The sequence below is a fragment of the Vespa crabro genome, chromosome 7 (genome assembly GCF_910589235.1).
Source record: "Vespa crabro chromosome 7, iyVesCrab1.2, whole genome shotgun sequence".
NCBI lineage: Eukaryota > Metazoa > Arthropoda > Insecta > Hymenoptera > Vespidae > Vespa > Vespa crabro.
The window spans coordinates 9128666-9155482 of record NC_060961.1 but is presented as its reverse complement, the minus strand read 5'-3'; the positions used below and the strand labels follow the sequence as shown (position 1 = coordinate 9155482).

At 29.5% G+C, this 26817-nt stretch overlaps 4 protein-coding genes and 1 long non-coding RNA gene across 10 annotated transcripts in view; 3 read left to right on the top strand and 2 right to left on the bottom strand.

The window, feature by feature from the left end:
- Window positions 1-737: 737 nt before the first annotated feature.
- Window positions 738-4971, top strand: LOC124425789 (G1/S-specific cyclin-E1). The gene is made up of 3 exons (XM_046966686.1): window positions 738-1933; window positions 2336-2951; window positions 3043-4971. The coding sequence occupies exons 1-3, from the start codon at window positions 1920-1922 to the stop codon at window positions 3790-3792; spliced, it is 1380 nt and encodes a 459-aa protein (XP_046822642.1). The 5' UTR covers window positions 738-1919; the 3' UTR covers window positions 3793-4971.
- A 531-nt stretch (window positions 4972-5502) lies between these two features.
- Window positions 5503-16609, top strand: LOC124425787 (transforming acidic coiled-coil-containing protein 3). 3 transcript variants are annotated; one of them, XM_046966681.1, is made up of 6 exons: window positions 5503-6274; window positions 13507-15130; window positions 15218-15420; window positions 15527-15756; window positions 15852-16163; window positions 16263-16609. In XM_046966681.1, exons 1-6 carry the CDS (start codon window positions 6128-6130, stop codon window positions 16456-16458), a joined length of 2712 nt encoding a protein of 903 aa, XP_046822637.1. In that variant the 5' UTR covers window positions 5503-6127; the 3' UTR covers window positions 16459-16609. The 3 variants fall into 3 exon arrangements, with proteins under 3 accessions (XP_046822637.1, XP_046822639.1, XP_046822638.1); XM_046966683.1 differs by lacking the exon at window positions 5503-6274 and adding an exon at window positions 10696-12123; XM_046966682.1 differs by lacking the exon at window positions 5503-6274 and adding an exon at window positions 13081-13290.
- LOC124425791 lies at window positions 6265-10104 on the bottom strand. 2 transcript variants are annotated; one of them, XR_006942577.1, is made up of 2 exons: window positions 9901-10104; window positions 6265-6562 (listed from the first exon to the last, which is right to left on the bottom strand). It is a non-coding gene; the product is annotated as an uncharacterized LOC124425791 (long non-coding RNA). The 2 variants fall into 2 exon arrangements; XR_006942576.1 differs by having other exon boundaries at window positions 9918-10104.
- Window positions 16471-20066, bottom strand: LOC124425788. Its single transcript, XM_046966685.1, has 6 exons — window positions 19800-20066; window positions 19035-19546; window positions 18805-18899; window positions 18450-18725; window positions 17829-18366; window positions 16471-17743 (listed from the first exon to the last, which is right to left on the bottom strand). Exons 2-6 carry the CDS (start codon window positions 19536-19538, stop codon window positions 17519-17521), a joined length of 1638 nt encoding a protein of 545 aa, XP_046822641.1. The 5' UTR covers window positions 19539-19546; window positions 19800-20066; the 3' UTR covers window positions 16471-17518.
- A 135-nt stretch (window positions 20067-20201) lies between these two features.
- LOC124425785 (phospholipid-transporting ATPase ABCA1-like) overlaps window positions 20202-26817 on the top strand; it is an 8564-nt gene continuing 1948 nt past the window's right edge. Inside the window, exons 1-21 of one of the 3 annotated variants that reach the window (XM_046966678.1) lie at window positions 20202-20511; window positions 21141-21277; window positions 21346-21760; window positions 21830-22113; window positions 22202-22360; window positions 22442-22682; window positions 22762-22929; window positions 23006-23196; window positions 23327-23491; window positions 23581-23689; window positions 23803-23957; window positions 24025-24186; window positions 24265-24336; window positions 24404-24542; window positions 24634-24868; window positions 25060-25216; window positions 25300-25513; window positions 25587-26105; window positions 26180-26305; window positions 26404-26631; window positions 26720-26817. The exon at window positions 26720-26817 is cut by the window's right edge and continues 172 nt beyond it. In XM_046966678.1, coding sequence (XP_046822634.1) covers window positions 21451-21760; window positions 21830-22113; window positions 22202-22360; window positions 22442-22682; window positions 22762-22929; window positions 23006-23196; window positions 23327-23491; window positions 23581-23689; window positions 23803-23957; window positions 24025-24186; window positions 24265-24336; window positions 24404-24542; window positions 24634-24868; window positions 25060-25216; window positions 25300-25513; window positions 25587-26105; window positions 26180-26305; window positions 26404-26631; window positions 26720-26817 — 3732 coding nt within the window. In that variant the 5' untranslated portion in view covers window positions 20202-20511; window positions 21141-21277; window positions 21346-21450. Of the gene's footprint in view, window positions 20512-20613; window positions 20669-21140; window positions 21278-21345; window positions 21761-21829; window positions 22114-22201; window positions 22361-22441; window positions 22683-22761; window positions 22930-23005; window positions 23197-23326; window positions 23492-23580; window positions 23690-23802; window positions 23958-24024; window positions 24187-24264; window positions 24337-24403; window positions 24543-24633; window positions 24869-25059; window positions 25217-25299; window positions 25514-25586; window positions 26106-26179; window positions 26306-26403; window positions 26632-26719 lie in introns of those variants that run through there. The other 2 variants (XM_046966680.1, XM_046966679.1) reach the window with 2 other exon arrangements.

The following is a 26817-nucleotide window of genomic DNA, read 5'->3' as shown; positions in this document are numbered from 1 at the left end:
ACTAATTTAAAAATTATTTTATTTTATCAACAATCGTATTGAAAACTAATATTACAGAAAATTATATATAATTATACTAAAAAAATGCTATACTTTTATTTACTTTCGTCAGAGAATACTACTTTACGAATATATTCTAAAGGTTTGGTGGAATATATGAAGAATTTGATTTTTTTCAGCGTATTTCATTTATATGACACTAAAATTTATTGAATATATTAATATTGTCACAAGAATTCTTATTTTTATTATAAATAAATGTCAACCGTAAGCATTCTTTCGATTGTTTTCTAAACTTAAAAATGTTCACAAATTTTAAGAGTTAGCAAAATTTTAATAGTTAATAATATAATTCACGTAAAATATGGAAACAAAAACGAATTCTTAAAAAATAATTGGATGAAACCAAAAATGTAAGTAATGTATAAGTCTTCTAAGACGCATTCCAAGATCTATCTCCATCGGTTATTACATTAAATACCCAAAGAATTTCTAAATCTAAAAGAAATATAAAATCGGCCTTCGCGCGTAATTCGAAAAAGGTCACTGTGCTCGACACGTGGCAAAGAATGTATCTTTACGAAAGACGACGGTCGTGAGTCGTCGTCGAACGTCTTCTGTTATGTCGATTGGATGACGCGTTGTGTAAAGAAAAAGAGAGAATGAGTGGGTGGGGGTTGCGGAATAGGAAGGGAGAGGGAAAAGGATTTAGGCGGGCGCGCGTATTTTCCCGCGTGGGTCAGGGGCGCGAGTTGCATGGTGTTGCATCGTTTCGCGCGCGCGTCCCTTATCAGTGAATGTAAATGCAAGTGTGTGCTACAAATGAATCAGCTGAGCGCCAGCTGTGTCATACGACTCGACCAATCGGATAGACGTATACCCGAAATGCTACTAGCGCCACCTATAAGCACGCCTGCCCGGCGCCCATCACTTCTTTGGCGTTCCTGCAAAACTTCGCGCTGCCAAGCACTTTCTTTAATGAATTTTAAATAGCTATTATCTTTGTATTTATCGTTTAAATATGACCATCTAACGTTCTTCATTGTTACGTATTTAACGCGAGTGACTAAAAAGATATTCTATTGTTTCTTCGAAAATATAGTGTGATTAGATCAAGGCGGGAAGCATTCTCCAATGGACGCGGAAGAGCATGGATGCACCTCGGTTTGTCTGATTTCGGAAACGCCACGACGTTGTAATTTCGTATATATGTGAAAAGAAAAGACTAATATAAAGACGAATGTACTCGTTTTATTCAAGAATTCGCTTGTTGAATGTCATTAAAGTGCATATTTATTGGAAAAATCACACTGACTGTGAAACGTTGTCGAGTGAATCAACAGCTTGGAAGACCTTTCTTTGATCAACAAAATCATTGTTTCCTGAGGATGACATCGGTGTTTGTCCATTGAGAAAGGTCAAGGGAAGTTCTCTGAAAAGTATTTGTAAAAATTGAAAAATTTTCCCCTTTTGAGGTTATGGTATTCATATAGAGGGCGTCACAGCGCCAGATTGCAAGCAGGGGTTGGTCATCGTTTCGCGCGCTGGTCTCCCGCGCTTCGAGATCCACGTCCTCGGATTTTTCCATGAAAATTTTATTCCAAAGCTATTTACATTATGATGGTACATCGCTAAAGACTATCGGAGATCTTTTTTTGATTAAATCGAATAAGTGCGTTTACGTTTCATCGTTAAATATTGGATTGGTATCGGGGAAGGAGACGTGCATTATGGCGATCGAGTGTGTCTGAGCTTCGCGCGCTCTTATACTTTTTAGTATTTTCTCGACAATATTGTAGCACGAAATCTTACTTGCTTTTCGTCAAAACTTAGTCTGATATCACCCGATACCGAGGATTAATAAAAAAAAATCTTACCTCTTAAAAATATTTCGAACTTTGCGAGTATTTCTCAACAAGATGCCACAGACCAGGTGAGTGCTCGACCTTCTATTCGAACGTAAGATTTTTCCATTATTTCATTAGTTTTCACGTGTAAGAAATTGATATATATTATAGCAACCTTGGAACAGTCTTAGGAAACAATAAATCATTTTTTTCCTTTAGTTATAGCTTAAATTTTATTTATATAACCTTCTCTTATTACAATTCACATATTGAGACTAGTAAAAGAAGAAATGCAATAGTAACAAAATTGTAGATCTAATACATGACAAGTTGTAGTATATCTATTGCATATTGCGCCCTGTATTAGGTTTTTAATCGTCGTACTTAAGTCATTCATTTTTTATAAATTTCTTTGTTTATATCTTCATGATAATTCAATAGTAGCTTTAGGGAGGATTATAATTTTTTTCTTTCCTTTCTATCGACAGTTTACAAGAGAAAAAGTCTTCCCAAACTTATTTGCAAGGTGGTAAAGAGAGGCAATTGTTAAAGCGTAAAAGACGTACAGCTGAACTTTCTGAAGATTCAGAAAATATTTATCCTCCTAGCAAAGTACCAGCATTATCTCATGTGTCATATACAGAATCTTGTAATGGTACACATTCTATAGAAAATCCATGTACACCTCAACATCAAACATCTCCTTTAAAAGAACAACAGGAACCAGCAACTTGGTCGGAATTAAGAAATGCAACTTGTTTCTTGACACCTTCAGGTTCTAATAACGCATCAAATAGACAAAGTCCTCTCCCATCGTTTCCTTGGGCAGATGGTTCACAGGTATGGGCCCTTATGTGTCTGGGAGATCAAAAGACTCTTAGTCAAAGAGATCCGCAAATGTTTCAAAGGCATCCAACATTACAACCACGAATGCGTGCTATTTTGTTGGATTGGTTAATCGAAGTTTGTGAAGTGTACAAACTACACAGAGAAACTTATTATCTTGCCATGGACTATATAGACAGATATCTGTCTACTCATCAAAATGTACCAAAAAGTCAATTACAACTTATAGGTATTACATGCCTGTTTATTGCAGCCAAGGTTTGTTCTATTTTTTTCTTTTTTTTTTTCTTTTTTGGAATACTATTTTTATGAATATAACAATTTAATGATACTTCTAATTTATTTTCAGGTTGAAGAAATCTATCCACCTAAAATAGCTGAGTTTGCATATGTTACTGATGGGGCCTGCACAGAGGAAGAGATTTTAGGAAAAGAATTAATCATTTTGAAAGGATTAGGGTGGAATCTCTCGCCGATGACTGCTCCAGGATGGCTTAATATCTACATGCAAATAGAATCCGGTGATTGGTCTAAACCCAATGTATTTATATATCCACAGTATAGTGGATTGCAGTATTCGCAAGCTGCTCAGCTTTTGGATTTAGCAACCTTGGATGAAGGAAGTTTAAAATTTCCTTATAGCCATATAGCTGCAGGAGCTATTTATCATACACAAGGAAGAGAACGTGCTTTAAGAGCATCGCGTCTTTCCTGGGAACAATTAGCTCCTTGTGTTAAATGGCTGACCGCATTCGCCTCGACAGTGTTGGAAGATGGTTCCCAATTTTTGTTAAGATCTACTGTTCCTCCTGTGGAATCTAATTCAGGATCTGGACTTAAAGCAACAGTACCTAACATAGTGATGGATGAATCGCATCGCATACAAACTCACGTGGTAGATCTGAATATGTTAGAAAAAGCGCAACAACGATTGGCAGAAGAAATTTTACTAGTCGACGTAGAGGAAACAGATGTGAAAACTGAATCTGACAGACATAGTAGTCCAAATGAAAGTGGTCTTTTAACTCCTCCTTCTAGTAGCCAAAAAACTTCTCCTACAACACCGAGTCTCCCGCCACAATTACATCCGTATACATAATACTTATTTGCAAATGCTCGATGTTATTATATTACTATTACTCATCTCATCGCGAATATTTTTTTAAACTTTAGAATTATTATAATTAGAGCGATTCGTTGTAAAAAAAAGAAAAAAAAAAAGAAAAAAAAAGAAGAAAAAAAAAGAAAAAAGGAAAAAAACAACAAAAGCAAGAAAGGGGAGAAAACAAAAAAATGCTGACGCAAATGTTGTCGCTTACGAGTAACTAAACCTACACATAAGCGTAATAACGTTATAGTAATTGTTATACTTTATTTCGTATATAATATACATAATGTTAATTCCCTTGTGTGCATCAATCGACTATATCCAGCGATCGTTTAGCACGTGGTGGTTAATCTGTCATTCAAAAAGACTCAGTACAAGACATTAAACGTATAAGAAGATGTGCATTGTAATCACAAATTTAATTTAATATATGTTTTAGTATATATAAACATTTACATATAAAAAAAAGTGCCTTGTGTCAAAGCAACTTGAACTTAAATAACAGCCATATATTAAATGGTGGCTAATCTCTGTGATTATACCCTACAGTGAAGCTTCATGCAACATATACTTTAACGAATCGGATTTAATTAATATTATTCTTATTCCTATAAATATAGATATTATTATTATTATTATTATTATTATTATTATTATTATTATTATTATTATTATTATTATTATTATTACTACTACTACTACTACTACTACTACTATTATTATTATTATTATTATTATTATTATTATTATTATTATTATTATTATTACAAAATGCAAAAAATAATTCTAGTGCCTACGAGAAGTGTCTTTTCGTTCGTAGTTCTTTTTATTAGCACAAAAATAAAAAGAACATTGTGAATAGTATTTGAACTATATATATATATATAGTTCGCTTTATATTATGTACTATGTAGTGCGGTAATACATTAATGTGTTGCACGCGTGTGTATTTTTATGTATATGTATATTATGAAAAAAGAAATTGTGTGAAAAAATGAATGCGTGCGAGAATGTGTGTGACAAATCAGCATGCGTAAATGTGACAAATAAGACTTGTGACCACCATATATTTTGGTGATATTTTCACACTGCCGTTCATGTAACAACATGGTGGTTTATACACATTTGTATGAAGCTTGATAATAAATTTGTTAATCTATGGTATTCAAAGGAAAAATTTTTATAATAATTATTATTATAATAATTACCTTATTATTATTAACTTAAACAAGTTATTATATACAACAGTATTGCATGAGTTTTAAATAAAAATTTCAGAATAGAAACCTGAAATAATAATATATTTTATACATATCTCTCTTTATAAGTAATAATAAAAATACAATAAAACACACACACATGAGAAATTACCGCGTATTTTCATTAAGATAAAAAGAAATCTGTATTACCCATCGACAAAGGAAGAACAGCATTACTACAATTAAGTTAGACACATAAATCAGCCGTTTTGATTGGTCATTACAATTGCCTTCAAGTAATAAAATATGTTAGAAAAATGTAGTATGGTTACAGTTGTATAATTTAATGTAGAGAAAGGAGGAATAAATAAATCTATTAAAGTCAAGCATATAGAATACTAAACAAAAATTTGTATCTTGATTTATTAAATTAAAAAAATAGATTTTTCTTACATAGAAATTATTTTTCTATCTACTTTTATTTTTTATCAAAATTTTGATGCACTATTTTTCTCCCCATTCTATTTTGCATGGCATCATTCTAAAGAAAGGATGCATTAAATAAGAATTTAAGAAAATTATTATTACATATAACTATCATATATTTAGTTAACATTATGTCTTTTGTAAAATAAAAATACGATAATATGTGTGTGTATATATATACATACGTTTAACCGCTTATTTTCGAGAAGATAAAAGAAATCTATATTATCGATAGCGTAATGAAATGACGCAGCGATACGGTGGCGCAACGAGTCAGATAAATCGGCATTTCTGATTGGTCGTTGAATTCGCATTCAAGTTTGTGAATGCTAAAGCAGCCGTTAAAAGTCGTCGTCGTTGCGTTATAGAATTGTGTGTTAGGTTACAAAGTCGAAAGGAATAAACGAATCGTGTTAATTAATTTGTATTAATACGTGATCGTTACAGGTTCGTAAGTGTGGAAAAAGATCTAAATGTATATTAGTAATGTGATACGACGAAGAAAAAGTGCGCTTTAATTTGGAGGAGAGAAGCCAACTCTTTTTATCAATCTGAGACAAAATTCATCTTCATAACGCATAGAGAAGAAGAAGAAGAAAGAGAAAATAAAACAACGAATCATCGAATATTTTTTACAAAATATGGAAATTCGACGTTCAGGAGAAATGTCGAGTCCAAAAAGTGTCGTTGTTGGAGGACAAGTTCGTGAAGGGACAAGGGTTGTTCTTCGGGAAATCACAGCTATGCTTCACAATTCACCGCCAAGCCAAACTTCTCCTCGTCGTAAGGTATCCCTTTTATTTTCTTTTTATTCTTATATTTTTCTTAATATAAGTTTAAACGATGCAAAACTATTGTTCCGCAAAGAACAATAAAATATAAAGAGAGAGGGGAGAAAAAACAGAAATAAAAATATTTTCTTTTGGTTCCTTTCGTCTTCTTCATTTTTTCCGTTTTCTTTTTATTTTCTTCTATTTCTACTTCTACTTTTTCTTTTTCTTGTCTTCTATGGGCGTTTGCTGATAGTCGACCGGAGGACGAATTCCTATAAATAAACTCTGTATTTCCAGGAGTACCTTGAAACAAAAATAAATTCCTTGCTCTTCTCTCGTTCGTTTTCAAAGTCAAAGTTCTAAGCTAGTAGCAGATCATCTTTCTTTCATTATTTATATTACCTACACTTTTCAATATTGGCTTATTTGAATAATAATATTTCCATTCAATTATATTGTACAATAATCATCAGGAAGCTAGGTCGATAAGGTAGAACTTGTATCTGTGTTATTACTTTGTAAAAGGCTTGTGTGCATTTATGGCACATCGTTTGAGTTTCATGGATTGTAATAGTGTGTGTGTGTGTGTGAAATTATTGTGAATGATCACGTGGTGCTTACGAATCATATCCATAGAATTAGTTATATATATAAAAAGATGTATATGTATAAAAAAAATTCATGAAACGTGCTTGTCTTGTTTGATATCGAGGATATTAACTATCATATGATTGAAAAATCTAAATGATAAATTGTCTTATAAATAATATAAATATACACACAACATACTCATATATACGGCAACGAAACCACGCGATGAGTCTGTAGTTACTCGAACACGAACCAAATTCGCGAAATAATAAACTTGAGTAAATATATAGAAATATTTTATAAGGTATTAGTTCTTTGTTCTACTATGTGTGAATATAAATAGGAATGTTAACTGATGTGGAAATAAAAGAAAGTGTGAAATAATGTAGACTATTTTTGTTTTTGGAAGCATGCAGTCAACAAATGCGAAAATCAAGAATTATAAATTTAGTTTTATTTTTGAGTTTTAAATTATATTGTTTTTTATATTCTATCTTTTTCTTATTATTACTTATAAGTTTCTACTTTAAGCACTTAAATATAATCATAGAAAAACAATTATTCTTCTCTCTCTTTCTTTTTTTCTCAGTATGCTCTCAGTAATTGTTATCCCTGATTAATTTTACGTGCATATTATTACATAAATATTATGATATATATATATATATATATATATATATATATATATATATTATTATCGAAGATTTTTATAACAAGAAAAAAAGGAAACGTGCTGTGTATTATTTAACAAGACATTTTTAGTCGAAGCCGTATTAGCTCTGCTATCTAATTACTATATGTTATATGTTTCTTATATATGTGTTGGATAATAAGTTTATTCAACAAATTCAAATTTTATTACTTTAAATCATTATTTAATTTGAAAAAGTTATTCAATTATTTTTAGTTCAGATTAATACAACTATAAATTAATAACGTTAGTGGTTTAATTTAATTAAAAATTTTAATTAAAAATGGCAGAATGTTAATATTTTTCTGTTCTTTTTTAAGTATATATATTAAATAGTTAAGTTATTTCATTTAATTATATGTATTGTACGATAATTGAAAAAAATTTTTTTTTTTTATTTTGTTTATACAACTTCACTGATAAAAGATTAATCTAGATAAATGTGTTAGAGTATATAGAATGAAGATAGAAGTGGGGATAATAGAATGTATTTTGTGCTAATTTGGATTTACCCTTTGGTACGAACTGAAATGTCACATGATCCAACGTGCCTCTACAAGTAAAAGTTCATTTGCTTGACACATGACAAGAAACAATCGAGGTTAAAACTTTTCAAAGAATATCTCTTTTCTAATCGAATAATTTCAATTGAACAAATGTCTCGTATTAAATTCTCTTACAATTCTATTCCTTCTTTTCGATTTTTACAAAATTTTCTTAAACAAGTGATGATATATTTCTCATTAAATATCGTAAAAAAAATATAAAAATCGAAAACCATGTATTCAAAGTGAACGTTTGTCAAATTCTTTTCTTAAGATGAATCAGTGATTAAACATTTACATAAATCAAAAAATATTTTAAAATTCATTTACGAGTAATTACCATCAGAGAAAAATTATCGACTGAAAATAAATCGCTGTGCTACACAAATATTATCGGCATATACATTTGAAAATGGCGTCTAATTCGCCGTATTCCATTCAGTGTATCCTCCCCACTACCTTCTATCTTCATGTTCGGAAATCTTCGCGGCGTGTGCGCGCTTCGAGCTGCGTGCTGTAAAGAACGTCGCCGAAGCGACAAGTAAAAGGAGGAGCGGCTTTGCGCGAGCTCGGAAATATTCACAACGTTAGACGACGATTTAATATATTAGTAAGATATAATATAGAACGCACTACCGTTTACTAACGAAAATTGAATAAACAAGAAGACGACGAAGAGACGAAGACAACAAGAAAATTGGCGCGCGCACCGCTGTACGATCGTCGGCGGCTTTTGCACGCGATCACATCGTACGTGTATATATGCACATACACACGCACGCATATTTACGTAGGAGAGGAACAAATTTTCGATAACACGAGGAACGAAAGGTGAGCGATCGAATCGCGCCCCGCCTCTTCTCGTTTTTCTCCCACCACCATTACTATCTTCCTTTCTTGCCGTTTTTATCTTTCTATTCTCTCTCTTTCTTTCTCTTTCTCTCTCTCTCTCTCTTTCTCTCTTTTTCTCTCTCTCTCTTTCTCTTTCTCTCTCTCTCTCTTTCTCTCTCTCTCTCTTTCTCTCTCTCTCTCTCTCTCTCTCTCTCGTACTTGCATACGTCGTCAGCCGATACGCTATGCGAATTCTAATATTAGAAGACGAATAAGGAAGAGAATCGTACGTATAGATCGAAGGTTTGCACAAGTGTGCAGATGTGATCGAAGACTGTCTCTCGATTATTTTTACCTTTCAGTTATATCAATGTCTATCTTCATTCATTCTCACTCCCTCCATGTCGATTTAATTTATTTCGAATCAATTGAAATCTTTTTTTTATTTTTTTTTTCTCGATATGAATTTTAGAATACTGTTGATTAACATTTATCATGATGGAGGAACATATCTGACATACTTAACATCGTACATATATGTGCATATATACATACTTTCCTGTATACTTTATTTCTTACATAATAAAAATAAACAAAAAGTAATAGGAAAATAAACTAAAGCTTATGGGAAAAAAGTGAGTTGCATAACATATGGTGTATCTGTTTTCTCGTCTTTTTGGAACTCCCAGAATTCTTTAGAATCGTTTACTTCATCACTCGAATTAAATGTCTTGTCGGCTGTGCCTTGACACACCCCCTCGAGACAAGGTCTATCTTCATGCACCTATTACTATTTCTCTCTCTCTCTCTCTCTCTCTCTCTCTCTCTCTCTCTCTCTCTCTCTCTCTTTCTCTCTCTCCTCTCTTTCCTTCATGTTGCTGCATCATGTCTCGATTGCGAGTAGGAAGTGAAGGAGGAGGAGCAGGATGACGAGATGGAGGTGGTGGACTTCTTTCTTTTAGTGCAAATAGGGAATGACTCACGCAATGTCTCTTCGTACCATTCACTGCTGCTTACTGCTCCGTGTGTCGTTGTCTGTCGTATTCGCGATTCGATGTCAAGAACGCTCCGAATAAGGAGCGCGAGTCTCTCGAACTTCGAGGGCTCGGGGAATCGATTCCCCCGGAGCCGAACAGACCCGAACAGATCTTCGTATTTTCACGCACGTTCACGTCGCCGTGCGCACTGTAAGCCAGTCATATACATACATTCTACGTTATTATATACTTTCTTCTTCGTCTCTCTTTCTTCTATGTATATTCTATCTCCCTTTACTGTGTATCACGTTCTGAGATCGTCGACATTTGTGTTTTAGAACATTCACAAAGCTGAGGTAAATTGTCATTGAATAACTTTTCTTTCTCTTTTTTCTTTCTTTCTTTCTGTTTTTTTTTCTTACATAATCATTATTATCATTGTCATCGATAATTGTATAAAACAAATTATAATTTGTCACATTGATTTGTTCGAGTTATGCTTTCTTTTTTGGTTTGGCTATCGTTGTCATCTTCGAATTTTGTTTTTGTTTTTTTTATTTGGCGATAATAAATTCAAAGTATCATTTAAGTAGGATGGTATAACTCGGTTTCTTATGATATCATCATATCGAGAGATTGCTATGTACAGTCAACAATTTCGTTGTAATGTTTTAACGAAAATGATTCTTTTGTTTGGCCAAAATGCCCTCTGTCATTCAAAAGATTTTATTGATCTTTCAATTATATTGACCTAGGACTGAAATATATAAGTCAAAGTCTGTTGTTTTACGATTTCACTTGACTTTTTCCTGTTAACATATAAACAGAGTATTTAAGTTATTCTTAAACGAGTGGTTAATATAACGTCTTATTATTTTTTTACATAATTATACATCTTATCAGTGAATTTACGTCATCCACCAAAAAGTCAATTGCTTTTTTCATGTACATACAAATTTCTACCTATTTTCAAATAATAATCATTCTTTGTTCAACGTTCTAATCAAATAAAAAATATATATTTATACCATCGATATTAAACACAAAAGAGGTTAACGAGAAAACACGTATTCTCATCATCATTATTCTATAAAATCTTTACGTATAAACAGCTGTAGTGTCCTACTTTTTCCGTAAGAATACTAGCGCCACCTATCATGTCATTCTTATATTCCGCAGTTATTGAAAAACTTAGAAATTTTCGAGTTGTTTTAAATGATTATTCCGAATTTTTCGATCGTTTAACATGTTTCGTGCCGTGTGGAGCATATGTGCCCCACACTGAATTTTCCGTTCAAGCCATTCGAAATTCTCATTGTAAAAAGAATTTTTAAAAACTTTATTGTAAAATCAAGTATCGAGATCTTAATATCATGTATACTGCTTTTATGCATCTTATACTCTACACCCTTTCCTTGATAATTATGGTCTTTGTATTATTGTACAGATTGTAAGGCATATGTTAGAAGCAAAACTATTTATTCGTAAAGCATATGTCGTGTACACCCCACACGTCCTAAATGAAAAGTATCCAAAAATCAAACTGACACGGAATGTGTTAAACATTTAAAAAAATACTTTTATTCGCCGAACATTCAGGATTTATGATTCATTCATTACAATACAATATATTATTACTAATATTTGTGGGGAGAAAAAAGAAAAAAATATTTGTAGAATTAGCTATAATAATCGTGTGAAAAGAAATTCCTATAATTTGGCGCGAAATTCAAATTTGTTCGCGAGAGCAATTATAAAGATAGGGTGTATACTTTCGAGTCAAATATATTAAAATTTACTATAGTTTCTTTCCGTGTCCTTGGAATATCCTTTTAAAGTAACAATCGCATATTTAGTTAGTCTGCATTGATTAAATAGAGAAATGGCGACAACGGAAATGGTGTCATCCAATATAAGCTAACCGAGCAAACCAAATAAATAATACCGGAAGGGCGCGAGAACGCGTTTGAAAAATTTGTATGCCAGGTTCGAAGACGAAGTTGTCAGTTTGGAAGCACCGTTGGGTGCTTCTTATTTTGTCAGAGACAACAGTGTGTCAAGTGTCGTAGAAGAAATATATAGAGAAAGGGGAATGACTTCTCTTTTTCGCTCTGTGGGGTGGTTCCGTGAGTAAAAGAAGAAACGTGATAAATACGGAAAGAACTTGAATACTTTACTCAAAAGAGAAGCTTCCTTAAAAGTGAAAATATGGGCAATCTTTTTCAGAAGGTAATCATAGCGAAGAAAAAAACATTCGAATAGAAAAGCGTATCTCTTGTCAAATGCTGTTTATTTTAAATACCATAAAAGTAAAGTCTAACAAGAAGTTCTTGTGATAAGAGTTTTATTTTGTGTGTACGTGTTTTTCTTTTTCTCTTTATATCTGCAATGTACATGTATAATAATATTATTTTTTTATTATTATTTTATAAATTATTATATAGATGGAATTGCTATAGACTACCGTACAATGCAGTTAATACGTTCCACGTTGTATGAAATCGCGTTATAAGAAATCGTGTTATATGAGAATTTTCCTCATATAATATAATTAACATGTTGGAGAAAAAACAAAACAATTACGAAGCAGAAGAAAATCGTCCCAATATTTTTAGCGCATTGTAAAAATTTGCATTGTAGAAACTCGTATTGTACGGAAGTCTATTATATTATATATAAGAAATAATATTATATGTATTATATATAATACTAATATACTAATATTATATTACTAATCTCTTACTATTTAGTATTATAATATATCTATTATATTAGTATTATATATCATATATAAATACAGGCCAATGTTATGTTTACCTTTAAATTTCCATAGCCTTCATTTTCAAAGCGTTTGCGCCGAAAATAAAAAGAAAAAAGAATCTTTTCCGTGTTTCTTATATAAGGATAAAAAGTATGTCACTACACGTGCGTAAGAGATCTCGGTATAAACGAGACTTATATTGACAAGATTTCTATCGTGGCAGAAGCTTTCTCCCTGAGATATATTTATTATTAGAATGAGCGAAACGCATATGCCGCTACTGGTGGTTGCGTAATTTTTTTAACGAAATCTCTCGAGGCTTGTTGCCCTAGCGAGTCAAAGTCAGCTGATTCTCTTTTTAGTGCACCGTTATTATCGGCCTAGTGAACAGAGGTAGACCACAGCGCGAACTTCGTCTTTCCCTTTTTCTCGTATTTTCTTCCCCTTCTCTCTCTCTCTCTCTCTCTCTCTCTCTTTCTCTCTCTCTCTCTCTCTCTCTCTCTCTCTCTTTCTCTCCTTTAGATTGTTAGCACAGTGTTGTGTTCGCTGATAAACACGTTATGGAGTACATTAATAGACTCTTACATCGTTCTCCTATAAATTTGTCAGCATCCTCTTCATCGCCTGTATCCGAGGTATCAAAATGATCCTTTTATCAAAATTTTGATTTTCATGCCTGTTCCACAATAATTTTGAAGGATATTCCATTATTAAGAATATAGGTGCGAAGATTGAGATTTTTTTGAGTTCTCTTCATTGATGTTTTTTGTGTTTATTGTATTTATTTTTCCTTAAAATTCTTTTATTTGATTTGAAAGCATTATTCTTTTGTTTTGTTTCATTGATTCCAGAGTGGTAACGACACAACCAATAGCACTTTCTCCAAGGCAGTAGTCGAACACGAGGTAAAGGTGCGTTTCGCGCGTGAATTTGCGGACGCAGATTTGGTGACGTACTCAACACCCGAGAGCTTCTCTTCAGAGAGCAGCTATTACAGCATCGGTAGTACGCAGAGTATTAAAAACAGCGGTATCAGTTCCGATACCGATGACCTCAACAATTCTCAACCATTCAAGGTCGCAGACTCTTCCTACGTGGATAGTAATATACCAGGTGTTAATGAATTAATTCGTGGTTGTGCTGATATTCGAATTGATTCTAATGTAGAGGAAGTCACCTTGTCAAATTCTATTTATGAATCTCCTGATAACACTTTGATTCAAACCTTCAATTCGGCCATTGATGATACCAATGTTATCCTTGACAATAAGTCACCCGTCAAGTATAACTTAAATGAGACATCTGCATTCGAAAACGGTTTAGCAACACCGTTGAATGTCACGCATTCCCTTATAAATTCTTCTCAGACTCAAGAAGAATTACAGGAAAATTTTACTTGTGACAATATACCTCAAGAATCTTTGAACTTAGAAGTGAATGTATCTACGGATGAAGGTATTGCTAGCAACGAACAAAGAAGTGAACAGGATTTGAAAGAATCCGAAGTTGAAAGTGTAAAACTTGCTTTAGAAACATCTACACCAAGATCAGTTTCTCCTGTTGATTATAACGAAGCTGAGAGTGACAGAAAAGAAGATATATATAGTGATACAAATGTTAAGGAAACAGATACATGTAATGTAGATGAGAAAGAAGCTGATGTAGATAATATAGGTAAAACAGATACAAATAATACTTGTACTATCCAAGCAATTGCAGATATTGTAAGTGAAAATATAAATACTAGCAATACAGATGAAAATAAACCAGATATAAATAATTTAAATAACAATGTAGCAGATATTAATAACATCAATAAAAATAAAACTGATATAAAAAATAATATAGATGAATATAATATTGATACGACAATTAACACAGATGAACATAAAATTGACAGGAGAATTAATATAAATGAACATAAAATTGATACAACAATTAATATAAATGAACACAAAACTGATCCAACAATTAATATAGATGAATATATTAAAACTGATACAGCATTTACTATAAATGAAAATAAAACAGATACAAATAATATAGATGAACATAAAATTGATACAACATTTTATGTAGATGAAAATAAAGCAGATAAAAATAATTTAAATAAAAATAGAATAGATACAAATAATATAGATGGAAATAAAATAAATAAAGAAGATATAGTTGAAAAGAAAACTGATGAGGATAATATAGATAATAAAAAACAAAGTACAAGTAATATAGGCACAGATGAGGTATTGGATGAGACGCTCACTTTATCAGATGATATTTACTTAAATCTTGATTCTTTAAACGAAGTTGAGCAATACGAAGAATTTAAGCCACAAAGACAGAGTACTACATTGTCTAATGATGATACTACTTGTTCTTTAAAAAAATTAGAATTAGTGGCAGGAGAAGTTGCAGATGATATTTTCATATCTCCTTTAGAATTGGAAGATGATGTTTTTATTAATCCTGTGTTAGAAAGTAAGTTGAGATTTGATCTTCCCGTATCATATGTACTTAGATTGTTCTCTAAATGTCTATAAGTATTTAACGATTTATTATTTTTAGTATTCCAAGATCCAACATCTTTTGATTTTCTTTCCGCAAGAGGGAATTCCGAAAGCGCAACTCGCCTTAGGAATGAATCCTTGTATATCAAATTTGATCCTCTGTTAGCCAATGTCAGTATGTTACCTCAAGGAAACAGTCAAGTTTTTAGTACCTCTCCCAGTGGTACGATTCACAAATTAGAAGAAATTCAAAACAAAAATGTAAACAATGTTTAAAGTATTCTTTTATAACAGGAATAACAATTACATTTGATTTTATATTTTCTTTTTTATAAATAAAATCTATTTTTCTTATGTGTCTTTTTAGGATGAACCTATACAAGTAACTAAATCTGATACAAAGGAAGTCGATGATATAGATGGAACAGAGAAATTAGAGTTACTACGTGCGTCTGTGTTGCAATTGGAAAAAGAATTGGAAAAACAAAAAAAAGAATATGAATCAAAAGTGGAAAAACAAAAAACAGCTTCTCAAGAAAAAATAACAAAATTGCAAGCGCAACTAAATCAAGAAATTGAGAATAAAAATCAATTAACGTAATTTACTATTATAATTTAAATTCTTATATAATTCTTATTATTTGTAATAAAAGTTACTTATATAAAAAAATATTATAATTTTTGTTATGTAGAGTTGTCGTAGATGAATATGAAAAATCGATAAGTCGATTACTTACTGAAAAAGAAAGGGATCGTGCTAATTTTGAGCAAGAAAAATCTAAAGTACAAGAAGAACTTCAAGCTACAAATCTCCATCTTAGCAATACGGAAGCTGCATTTAATGATGTTCATTTAAAATACGAAAGGCTCAAAGGAGTCGTTTCCGCCTATAAAAATAACGAAGGAGTTTTAAAAGAAAGTATCCAAGAAAATTTGGAAACAATAAAGTCTTTAGAAAATCGTTATGATCAATTAAAAACTCATGCCATGTCGCAATTAAGAAAGTAAGTTTAATAAATTTAAGATATTGTAATATCTAAAAATATGAAATAAATATTAAAAAAGAAAGGGCATTATTTTTAAATAAAAAAAATTTATCACAGGGCCAACCTGGAATTAGTGGACATACGAAAACAACACGAAGCCGAAACGGTAAAGTTACATGCGATGGTGAGGAAAGCAGAATTGAAAAGTAATTCGCTCGCTGAAATAGTAGAGCAAAAAACAAAGGAGAACAAAGAACTTACACAAATATTAGATGAACTGATTGCTAGGGTCGGTCGGCAAAATGCAGAATAAGGAGAACTAAAAGAGTTTTATAGAATTAATTTAATATCTCCTGAATCCCTATTGCAATTAGTCTGTATTAGTCTTTATTTCTTCCCTCTTTATTAGTCTTTATTTTTTTACTCGCCTTAATTATATTAAATATATATATATAAAAATCTTATGCTAGATATGTCGCTAAAATATATATTAATCTATTTACTGATATATATATATGAATGCTAATACATATCAATTCTATCAAGCAAAAGTATTCGTACAGCGTAGGTAAAATTGATATATATTAGCAATAAAAAAATTGTATATTTCATAATTTATAAATAATAAAGCAAAAGTATCACTTTGAAATAGAACAAAACAGAATTTGCAACAATTTATGACATATGTGTAACATAGTCTTCTAATTTTTTACTTGCCTCTTACCAAAGTCCTTATTTAATGAAAATGAGAGGCTTCGAATAGACTTAAATTTAGATAATAGTTTGTAATAAATTCATGTATCAAGTTTCTCTGGAAACATTGAATTTGATGTTTATTATGTAAGATAATTTTCTATGATTCATAATTCTTAATAACATAAAACAACATTAAACTTTGATATACTAAGAAGAAAAAGTTTATCTTTGAAATAAAAAAAAATTTATATTGATTTTTCAAAGACAATAAGATTTAAATTTGTATTTACTTGCTTCTAATGATTTAGCTATATACTTAACTCACAATCACATATTAAATATAATTGATTTACAGAACTTTATATATATATAATTATATATATATAATATCCCGTCCAGGTTACAATTATTCTAATATATATACTGTGACTTTAGAAGGATTTTTCTTTTACATTTATACAGTAAAATATAATAATTTTTCGTGAAAAATTATGTAAATCTTATTAATGCATTTGATCACATTTATCACATCAAATTAATTAAAAGTCCTTCATTATCTTGAAAGTATCGAAGTAATAACACTTGTACTTTTTTCTATTTCTTTTTTCTTTTAAAATTGTACGAATTTTTTTGTATAAAAGATACAATAATATATTTTTTCGTACTAACAAGTACAGTCATTCCATAGTCCTTGTATCTGTTATGAGAAGAGCATGATGTTTAGCCAATTTTAACATACGATCACTTGTACTACCAGGTTTTCTTGGTATATTTTTATTTTCAAGATCAGGCATTAATTTTTTAACAGTACGTGCTAGATTTGAAGCGTACTGCTTAAACTGCGGATGGCCCATACCAATTCCTCTGCCTCGCAATGCTTCTGCTACAGCCCATAATAATTTCTATGTAATAATAAATATAATTAAGTATCAAATATAATATCTTAAACAATGGCACAACAATAAATACAAGAATAAAATATCTTACCTTTCTATGCGTATCACTAAATTCACTTTTTCCTTGCATGACAGACATTTCATGTTGTGATAAAACATTTCCAGAAGAATGTCTCTCGCGATCCCAGGAACGTAGAGTAGTATTTTGTAATTCAAGAGGACAGTCAAACGATAAACTCTTTGCCCACTTGAAACGAGGTCCTTGTAAATCATCTTCATTTTTTCTCTTTTTAGATTCTTCGGTAGTAATTATTTTGACACCTTCCATTAAAACATCTTCCTTCTTAGGCGTGGGAAATAAAGCACGTTTAATTGTTTGGGGATTGGTATTACTATAATTAAATAATTTACTAGGGCCTGCTTTATCTAAGGGTGGACTTTGGAATAAAGCTCGTCTTGATGTGTCCAATTTTGTTTTGTATGGACTTGTATTTTCTAATGTAAGCCTTCGAACTACTTTTTTCTTAGCCGATCCTCTAGGACTTTTACCTCTAGGACTTTTACCTCTTGGACTTTTATATCTTGGACTTTTGCCTCTTGGACTTTTACCTTTTCTAGTTGTAGGTTTTCTATAATTAAAATATAATTACAAATAGTAAGTTAACAAAAATAATTTTTAAATTATATATTATGAAGATAAAAGAAATCATACTTAACACTCAATATTAATTGTCTTTTATCATTGAGACTTAATCCTTGTAAATTTGCACTAGAGAATGTTCTTCTTCTGCGAGCTAAATGACTCAATCTTTTTCCTGGGCTTTGACCATAATTACGTTTAGCTAGAACACTTCTTTTTCTAGCACTTCCAGGTCCTTGTTTAGAAAAAAATATATTACACGTAGATTGTGTTTCTACTCCTATATATCTTTCACATAGTTTCATTGTTAAATTTTCAAATTCTTCTACTGATTTATTTCTATTATAACTGAAACAAAAAAATAAAATGATACATATCAATTTCAAGATGTTATTATTAGTATAAATAATATATTATTTATACTTACTGGATACCATGAAATTTGTGAAAATATGCTTCTGACCATGGCAAATTTTCAACTTCTTTCTCTCCAATAGTGTTATAAAGAATAAGAGATTTATTCTGCAAATTATTTGAATTATTTACTTGTTGGTCTAAAACATCAAGTGTCTGTGTTTTTGTAATTATATCCTTATTTAAATTGTGATTTTTCTTTTATGAATTATTGGTATCATTATCAGAATTTTGTACACATACCTCTCCAGAAACGTTTATATTTGACTCGCATTCTTCAAAAGTATTAGCTAAATTTCTCTGAGTATTATTGGTATTATAAAAAGAAAACAACTCATTGTTTTCTAATGTTCCTTGATTAAAAGATTTATCTATTTCTTCTTGTCTAACATTCTTTTCTTTTGACATAGGAGAGATTGTCCAAAAATATTGTTGGTTTTGTTGAATATAATGCAACAAGTCATTACAATCGCTTTGGCAAATGGTGTGACTCGGCGGTGGAGGTACTCCGGTTAAATATTTATTGATTCTGGCCAGCAGATAATTATCGGACTTAGCGATAAGAGTAGCCTGGGAAGGTTTTTGTGGACTAGTTTTGACCAATGTTTCTTCAATTATAGATGCTACTTCTTGTTGTTCATTGTGTTTATTTTCCACATCACTGTCAAACATTTCTGGACTAGAGACATTTGGAAATATCTTGTCCATTCCTGTAGCTTCATTTTGTTCGATGTAACAACAATCCATGGCATCCTCTAACATATTTAATATACACACACAAAATTCTAATAATGGATCAACAATAATGCGTACATATTGTGCTTAATAATCTTTTTCTTAATATCTTCGAATTAAAAAGAACAATTGAATACGATTACACTTATCACGTGTTTATCGTTAAAATATTATATCAGATTCTTACTGTGAGAATTATCGTCTATTATAATAAAAATAACCATAATCTCGTATATATGTAGAAAACATTTCCATATATACATACAAACGTACCTTCATGTCCTTACTAATCTACAATAGATTATTCTTAACGGGCGAAGACTATTCAAGTTCGTTGAAATGTTTCCAAGTCCGATCGGTTCAATAATTTATTGAGGAATGGCCAGATCTAGAGTAATTTTTACTGACTACCGCCGTTAGATACAATACCGTTAGGACAATAATAATTCAACAGTCTATGAGTCACGAAATTGTCAGCAATTGTAAAATTTCGGCGATTAATATAAACCCCAGATATAAACTTTAAGGTTATATCATATGAAACTTATTTACCAGATCTTAACCAATCATCTCTTTGAGGTATTTATTTCACTTAATACTCTTCGTTCTAATGGTTCATACTTTAATATTTTATCCTGATTGGTTAATTTCGTAGATGACGTATTTGGAACATGTGACTATGTGAACAATACCGAACAAAGGTTATTTTGATATAATGTAACGTGTGATAACGTACGATACGTTATTTTTACAACGGTTTGTTATGACTTTTTATCGTGTCTGTCTTTCTATCGTGTTTTTAGATAAAAATCTTTCGATTAATAATATTCAATATGAAAAATAATCAGTTAAGCTTTTATGTATCATTTCTGAACTTTTTTATATATTATTGTTTTTTATTATAAAAGCTGCATTTTTATTGTGCTTTAGTAAGTGTTCATCCTGTGTGTTTTCAATTCTACTTAATCCTGCGTACGCATCCATGGTAATATTTTCCAGTATTAATCAATATCAACTTGTATATGTAATGTAATATCATATTAATATTTATAATTAAATTCAATTTTAATCAATTTTAATCAATAAAATCAATATTAATCAATTTTTTATCATTGATGTAACCCATTTTTATTTATATTATTGTAAGTACATAATTTATACATTTACTATATTATTAAATTCATAATTATACTTGTAGTTTAACAAGTTTTACATAAAAAATATTTTAGGTAATGGGAAGTAAATATCGTACTTTATAAATGTATTTTTATATTATAGTTCAAATATTTATGTATATATTATGTTTAAATGCCAAGCATAGTCTCAAATTTAATATGTAATTTAAAGAATATTTATTTCGTACAAATATTTTTTACAAAGGATGATGTAATATTGGCTTTTGGATTAATTGCTATTAATATTAATTTATAAATCAGATAAGATTAAATATGTTTTCTCCTTTCTATTATATTTATATATTTTTCCTATATTTTTTATTTATTAAAATCAAATGTATATAATCAATAGATAGTCTTATGATTTTTTAAGTTTAGAATTTTATTATATATTAACAACTATATATTGTAACATATATAAGAAATATGATTATTTTAGGTGAATATTTGGATAATTTATAAATAAGATTAACACAAAATGAAAGAAGATAAAAACTACAAACTGTCGATCATATTACCTTGATTTATAGTCGGTATAAGGTCATATTGTTGATTCACATTAGATGCTTGAAAAAAGTTAGTATGGATTTACAAGTCAATACATATAAATTATTCTGTTTACCTTCATAAACTTTATATTGCAGATAGTCTATAATTTTATCCGTCTATACCTATAGTAACTAAAATTTGTAAAAGAACAAAAAATTATCTACATATTTAACAGTGTGTTTACATTAATACTAAAAAAAATGAAAGAATGGTTCAGAGTATTTGGTTTATTGTTATATAAAAATTTCTTAGTACGATTAAGACATTGGAAATTAACTTTATTCCTTCAAGTTCTGTTGCCTGTATTACTATTTGCGTTAACACAAGCTGTAAGAGATTTTAATTCAATACCACCAAAGGTCGTTATAACGGATACTTATTATTCCTTACAAAGTAAAGATGATTTATTAAATTTGATTAAGAGAAGTTTAACTACAATATATTTTGTGCCAAATGATACATCTACAACAAAATTGATGGATTTAACAACAAAATGTTTAAAACATGAAAGTAAGCATGTATTATTGTATATTTTGTTATGATATTATTTTAGATAATTTACTAATATTCATTTTTTAGAGTTTATTGGATTTGCAACCGAAGAACAAATGCTTGAAACTTATTTGATTGAACGAATTAAAGAACCATTACATGAATTCCTAGCAATAGTTATTGATCAAAAGCAAGAACATTTTAAGTATAAAATAAGACATTCTACTCAAATCTCTTCTGAATTATATACAGATATGAGTTATTCTATACCAGAGCACAAATATCTTGAATCAGTTCCATTTGTACAGCTACAAATGTGTCTTGATGATTCTTTTATGAAAAATGTTGAGAATGTTTCAATTATGCCAAAGGTAATTAGATATTTCATTTATTTTTGATATAATATATTATTAGTATAAGCTAACTTAAACTATTTAGTTTATAATAATTATTTAACAGATTCACATACAAAGAATGCCATATCCACCATATGTTAAAACAAATATGATGGATACAATGTTGCGGCAATTAATTTCTGTATTTGCTGTGGCAATTTTTCTGATACCATTATGCATAGAAACTAGTTATGCAGTCAAAGAAAAATTTATTGGCGTTAATGTTAGTACTCATTTTTAATTATATAATGTTTTGACATTTATATTTTCTTATTATAAACAAAAGTTGTCCTTTTATTTTCAGACTTTAATGGCAATGAACGGAGTGAAATTATATCAAAATCTATTAAGCTGGCTTACCACTGGCTGTTTATTCAGTATTTTGTATGTGATACCATTAATAGTATTATTTAAAAACACATTCTCTACCCGTGTAGATCCGTACCTGTATTATAGTAATGCATTCTTATTTTGGATATTAATGACTGTACATATTGTTCATCTTATATCATTTGGTATGCATATTGCTGCATACTTTTCAAAACGTAAGTTTTTATATTTTATTATATGTGAAATAACATTATACAGGATATATATGTTTCATAAAGGTAATAATTTTTTCAGCTGTTTTTGTGGTTATTATTTTGTCAATTATATACACTGCTTCATCTTCTCTTTATGAAAATTTGATGCGAGAAAATTTGTTTTGCATTATACCATATCTTGGTGTAATTTTACCAAACCTGTTATTGTCCAGACTATTCGAAGAAGTAAATACATATGAAACACAATGTATGTATTAAATTTAATATTCTTAACACAGCATAATGGAGAAATTATATTAATTATATATTTTTATACTTTTTAGTAATTGGAATTCAATGGAGTAACATCTTTATACCTAGCGAATCATCTCGATATAATATTACAGGAAGTACAGGATTTATATTTATATTTTCAATTTTGGGAATTATAATTCATTTTATTATGGCCGTTTATATTAATAACATACGACCAGGAAAATATGGTGTAAAGAAACATCCATTATATTTTCTACAGGTAAAATGATAGAGAAAAAAAAATTATTATATATTTATAATTAATATATTTATAATTATTATATAAAATAATAGTATATTAAATATATAATCAAGTTATGAAATATATTAAATGTAAAATGATTTTTTAGTGCATGAGAACAAATAAAGTATCTTTAGACGAAGAAGCAAAAGATTATAATTATGATCAATTAGAAGGTGAAGATTTTGAAGTAGTTTCTAAAGGTGCATTTATTCCTGGTATTCAAATTCGTGGTCTTAAAAAAAATTATAGCACTGGTTTATTACGAAAATCGGTAAGCTTTTTATTTTTTTCTTTAAATTACATATACAACTATGTGTATATATATATATAAAGACTCATTATGACATTGAATTATATCAGATGGTACATGCATTAAAAGGAATATCTTTGGATTTTTACAAAGGACAAATAACTGCATTATTAGGACACAATGGTGCTGGAAAAACTACTCTTATGTCTATAATAACAGGTTAATTGGTGATACTTAATAAATAAGATATATAAACAATTACTATTATAATCTGATATATTTTAATAATAAAAATAAAATATAATTTTGCAATTTCTTTATATAATTAATAGGTGTGATAACCGAGACAGAAGGGAAAGTTTTTATAAATGGGAAAAATTTGAAACATAATTTAGATGAGATCAGAAACGATTTAGGTCTTTGTCCACAAGAAAACATGCTTTTTCCAGATTTAAATGTGTTCGAGCAAATTGAATTCTTTGGTTTGGTAAGCACATTATATGTATTTAAAAAATGCATACAAAAATATTTAAGATATAAATGTGTTATTATAGTTAAAAAATAAAGCCAAAACACGACAACAAATCAAACGTGACGTCGAAAATTTGCTTGTAAAATTACAAATAACGGAGAAACGAAATTATCTTCCCAGCAAATTGTCTGGTGGTCAGAAAAGACGCATCTGTCTTGGAATGGCACTCATTGGTGATGCCAGTGTATATATTTTTTTGTTTTCTTTATGTAAAAAATCTAAGGTTTTTCTCTTTATATTATAATTTCAATTATTTGTACAGACTTTAATTTTGGATGAACCAACATCGGGTATGGATCCTGAGAGCAGAAGAGATATATGGGATATAATATTAGTAAGTGTATATATATAAGTATTTTTTTATTGTATCATTATGATTATTGTTTATCATCTTCTTATAGAAAATGAGAGGTCAAAAGACAATAATAATTAGTACGCATAATATGGAAGAAGCAGATATACTTGGCGATAGAATTGCGATAGTACATGGCGGTCTTTTAAAGAGTTATGGCACACCAATGTTTTTGAAGAAACAATATGGTAATTGTTCATTTTCGTTTATTACTTTTGATTTTATTTTTAATGGTAAATATTTGAATTGTAAACAAAAACATTGTTATTATTTTTATAGGTCATGGACATATAGAAGTTGTATTATCCACTAAATCATGGTGTGATCCAGAGAAAGTAATAAACAAGTTTGATTTAAGGTCACAAGTTACCCTAGAAAAGGAAAAAATAGTTCTAAGTGTTCCATATACAGAGGATTTACCACTTTCGTTAGATCGGATTGAAAATCAGAAAAAAACATTAGGCGTAACAGGAATTAATGTATCTTTGATTACATTGGAAGAAGTATTTTTAAAGTACATTTCTTTTCAGATATATTATTTTATCATATAATTAAATATATATATATATATATGTATCTATATATGTATGTATATACATATATATATATATATATATATATATATATATATATATATATATATATATATATCTATTGGGTTATTCATCTGTATTTGTCTAATTCCTTATCTTTTATTTTATTTAGGATTATAAAAAGAGATGATAATGGGAAATATCTCACAGATCTTTGTACACCTATACAGAAACTGCAAGGATGGCAACTAACTATACAAACAATGTTGGGATTGTTTAATAAAAAAGTAATATATACTAGAAAAAATGCAGGCATCTTATTAGTAATCGTAAGGATTTCATTAATTTTATTATATAATAAACTAAATCACTTTATAAAAATATTATTTTATTTAATAATATATTTTTTTAGCTATTTCTACCTTTGATTTCTATTTTATTTATGGCTCTAAGTTACAAAACCCCTGCTCAATCATTAGACATAATACCTTTAACACTCAACATGTACAGAAATCCCAAGGCATTTTATTCTTCTGATATTCCCAAATATGGTGAGATATATAATGAAGAAATAAAGAACTTTAAGGGGATTGCAATTAATGTTACAAACAGAAGTGTTACAGAAGGTAAACACAATATTGGTATCTAGATAAAAATGTATTAATTTATATGAGACCATTTGTTTCTTTTTTTTTACAGAATTATTAGCATATGGTAAAGAGAATATAGCAGAATATCATAATTATGTCATTGTTTCTGCTGAATTTAATAACACAGAAAATGAAACTTCTGCTAATGGATTTTATTCTGGAACAATGATGCATAGTATACCTCTAACAATGAATATTTTGTCAAATACCATTATTAGAAATCTAACAAGCAAGAAATATTCCATTGAAATATCTAGGCAAGAATTGCCAGATATGTTTTCTTATTCTAACCAAGTGATTCCTGAAATGGAAGCACTTTCACGAGTGTTAATATTTTGTTCCTTCTTCTTTCCTACTCTTGCACTTTTTGTTATTCATCCATTACAAGAAACGTCTACTAAAGTTAAACAGTTACAACGAATGACTGGAGTCTCATCTGTATTATACTGGCTCACTATATTTTCTTTTGATTTTCTAATTTGCACGTTGTCTGTATGTATCATTACATTAGGCTTTTATGTAATGGATATAATATTAGACATACGCTTATATCATGTAACAGAAATACGTAAGTATAATTTTCTGAATTTCTATGTAAGAAAATTATATTATAGTACTAATATAATAATTTATAATTCACAGTAATAACGATGCTAATATTATTACTCTTTGGTATAAATAGTCTATTGATAACATATATATTTAGTTTTATAAACAAATCGAGAAGTACTGTAATAACTATTTTAAGTATTACACCTAGTGGAATTGGTAAGAAAAAGAAAACGAATACACACAAGTTTGATAATATGAAAGCCATTTTAACACAATTTCAAGTTTGACAATATTAAAATCATTTTAAATTTCAGTTTTCATACAGTATTTGCTACATATAGTAATACAAAGTTTCGAGAATTTAAAGGTATTGCATTCGTTTCAAAAACGATTATTCCGTTTTATTCCTTATGTAAGTTTCTTCCACGGACAATTATCTTTCTTTACTGTGGCTGTAACAAATGCAAAATGCCGTCGTTTCCCAAGTAAAATTTTACAAACTTTATGTGATACAGGATCAGTATATTTGGATCAGTGTTGTAGTAAGAATATATTATTTATAAAAAAATATCAAATAAATACTAGTTATAAATTTTAATGAATTTTACTAAACTTTTCTATTTATTATAGCAATGGATTGTGTAAATGGAGTTTGTAATAAGCCTATGTCATATTTTGAGAATTTTAAAAATGACATTAATTTAGAGGAAAATATTCTATATTTATCT

Bases quoted from the DNA above. Each gene is read 5' to 3' on its own strand.
- LOC124425789 (XM_046966686.1), top strand. The intron at 2,952-3,042 runs GTTTGTTCTATT...ATTTATTTTCAG, and splicing joins GCCTGTTTATTGCAGCCAAG to GTTGAAGAAATCTATCCACC.
- LOC124425788 (XM_046966685.1), bottom strand. From the start codon at position 19,538: ATGGATTGTTGTTACATCGAACAAAATGAAGCTACAGGAATGGACAAG. The intron at 18,900-19,034 runs GTATGTGTACAA...AATAATTTGCAG, and splicing joins ATATAAACGTTTCTGGAGAG to AATAAATCTCTTATTCTTTA. The intron at 17,744-17,828 runs GTAAGATATTTT...ATTATTACATAG, and splicing joins TTAGTGATACGCATAGAAAG to AAATTATTATGGGCTGTAGC.
- LOC124425787 (XM_046966681.1), top strand. From the start codon at position 6,128: ATGGAAATTCGACGTTCAGGAGAAATGTCGAGTCCAAAAAGTGTCGTT. The intron at 6,275-13,506 runs GTATCCCTTTTA...CATTGATTCCAG, and splicing joins AAACTTCTCCTCGTCGTAAG to AGTGGTAACGACACAACCAA. The intron at 15,421-15,526 runs GTAAACAATGTT...GTGTCTTTTTAG, and splicing joins AAGAAATTCAAAACAAAAAT to GATGAACCTATACAAGTAAC.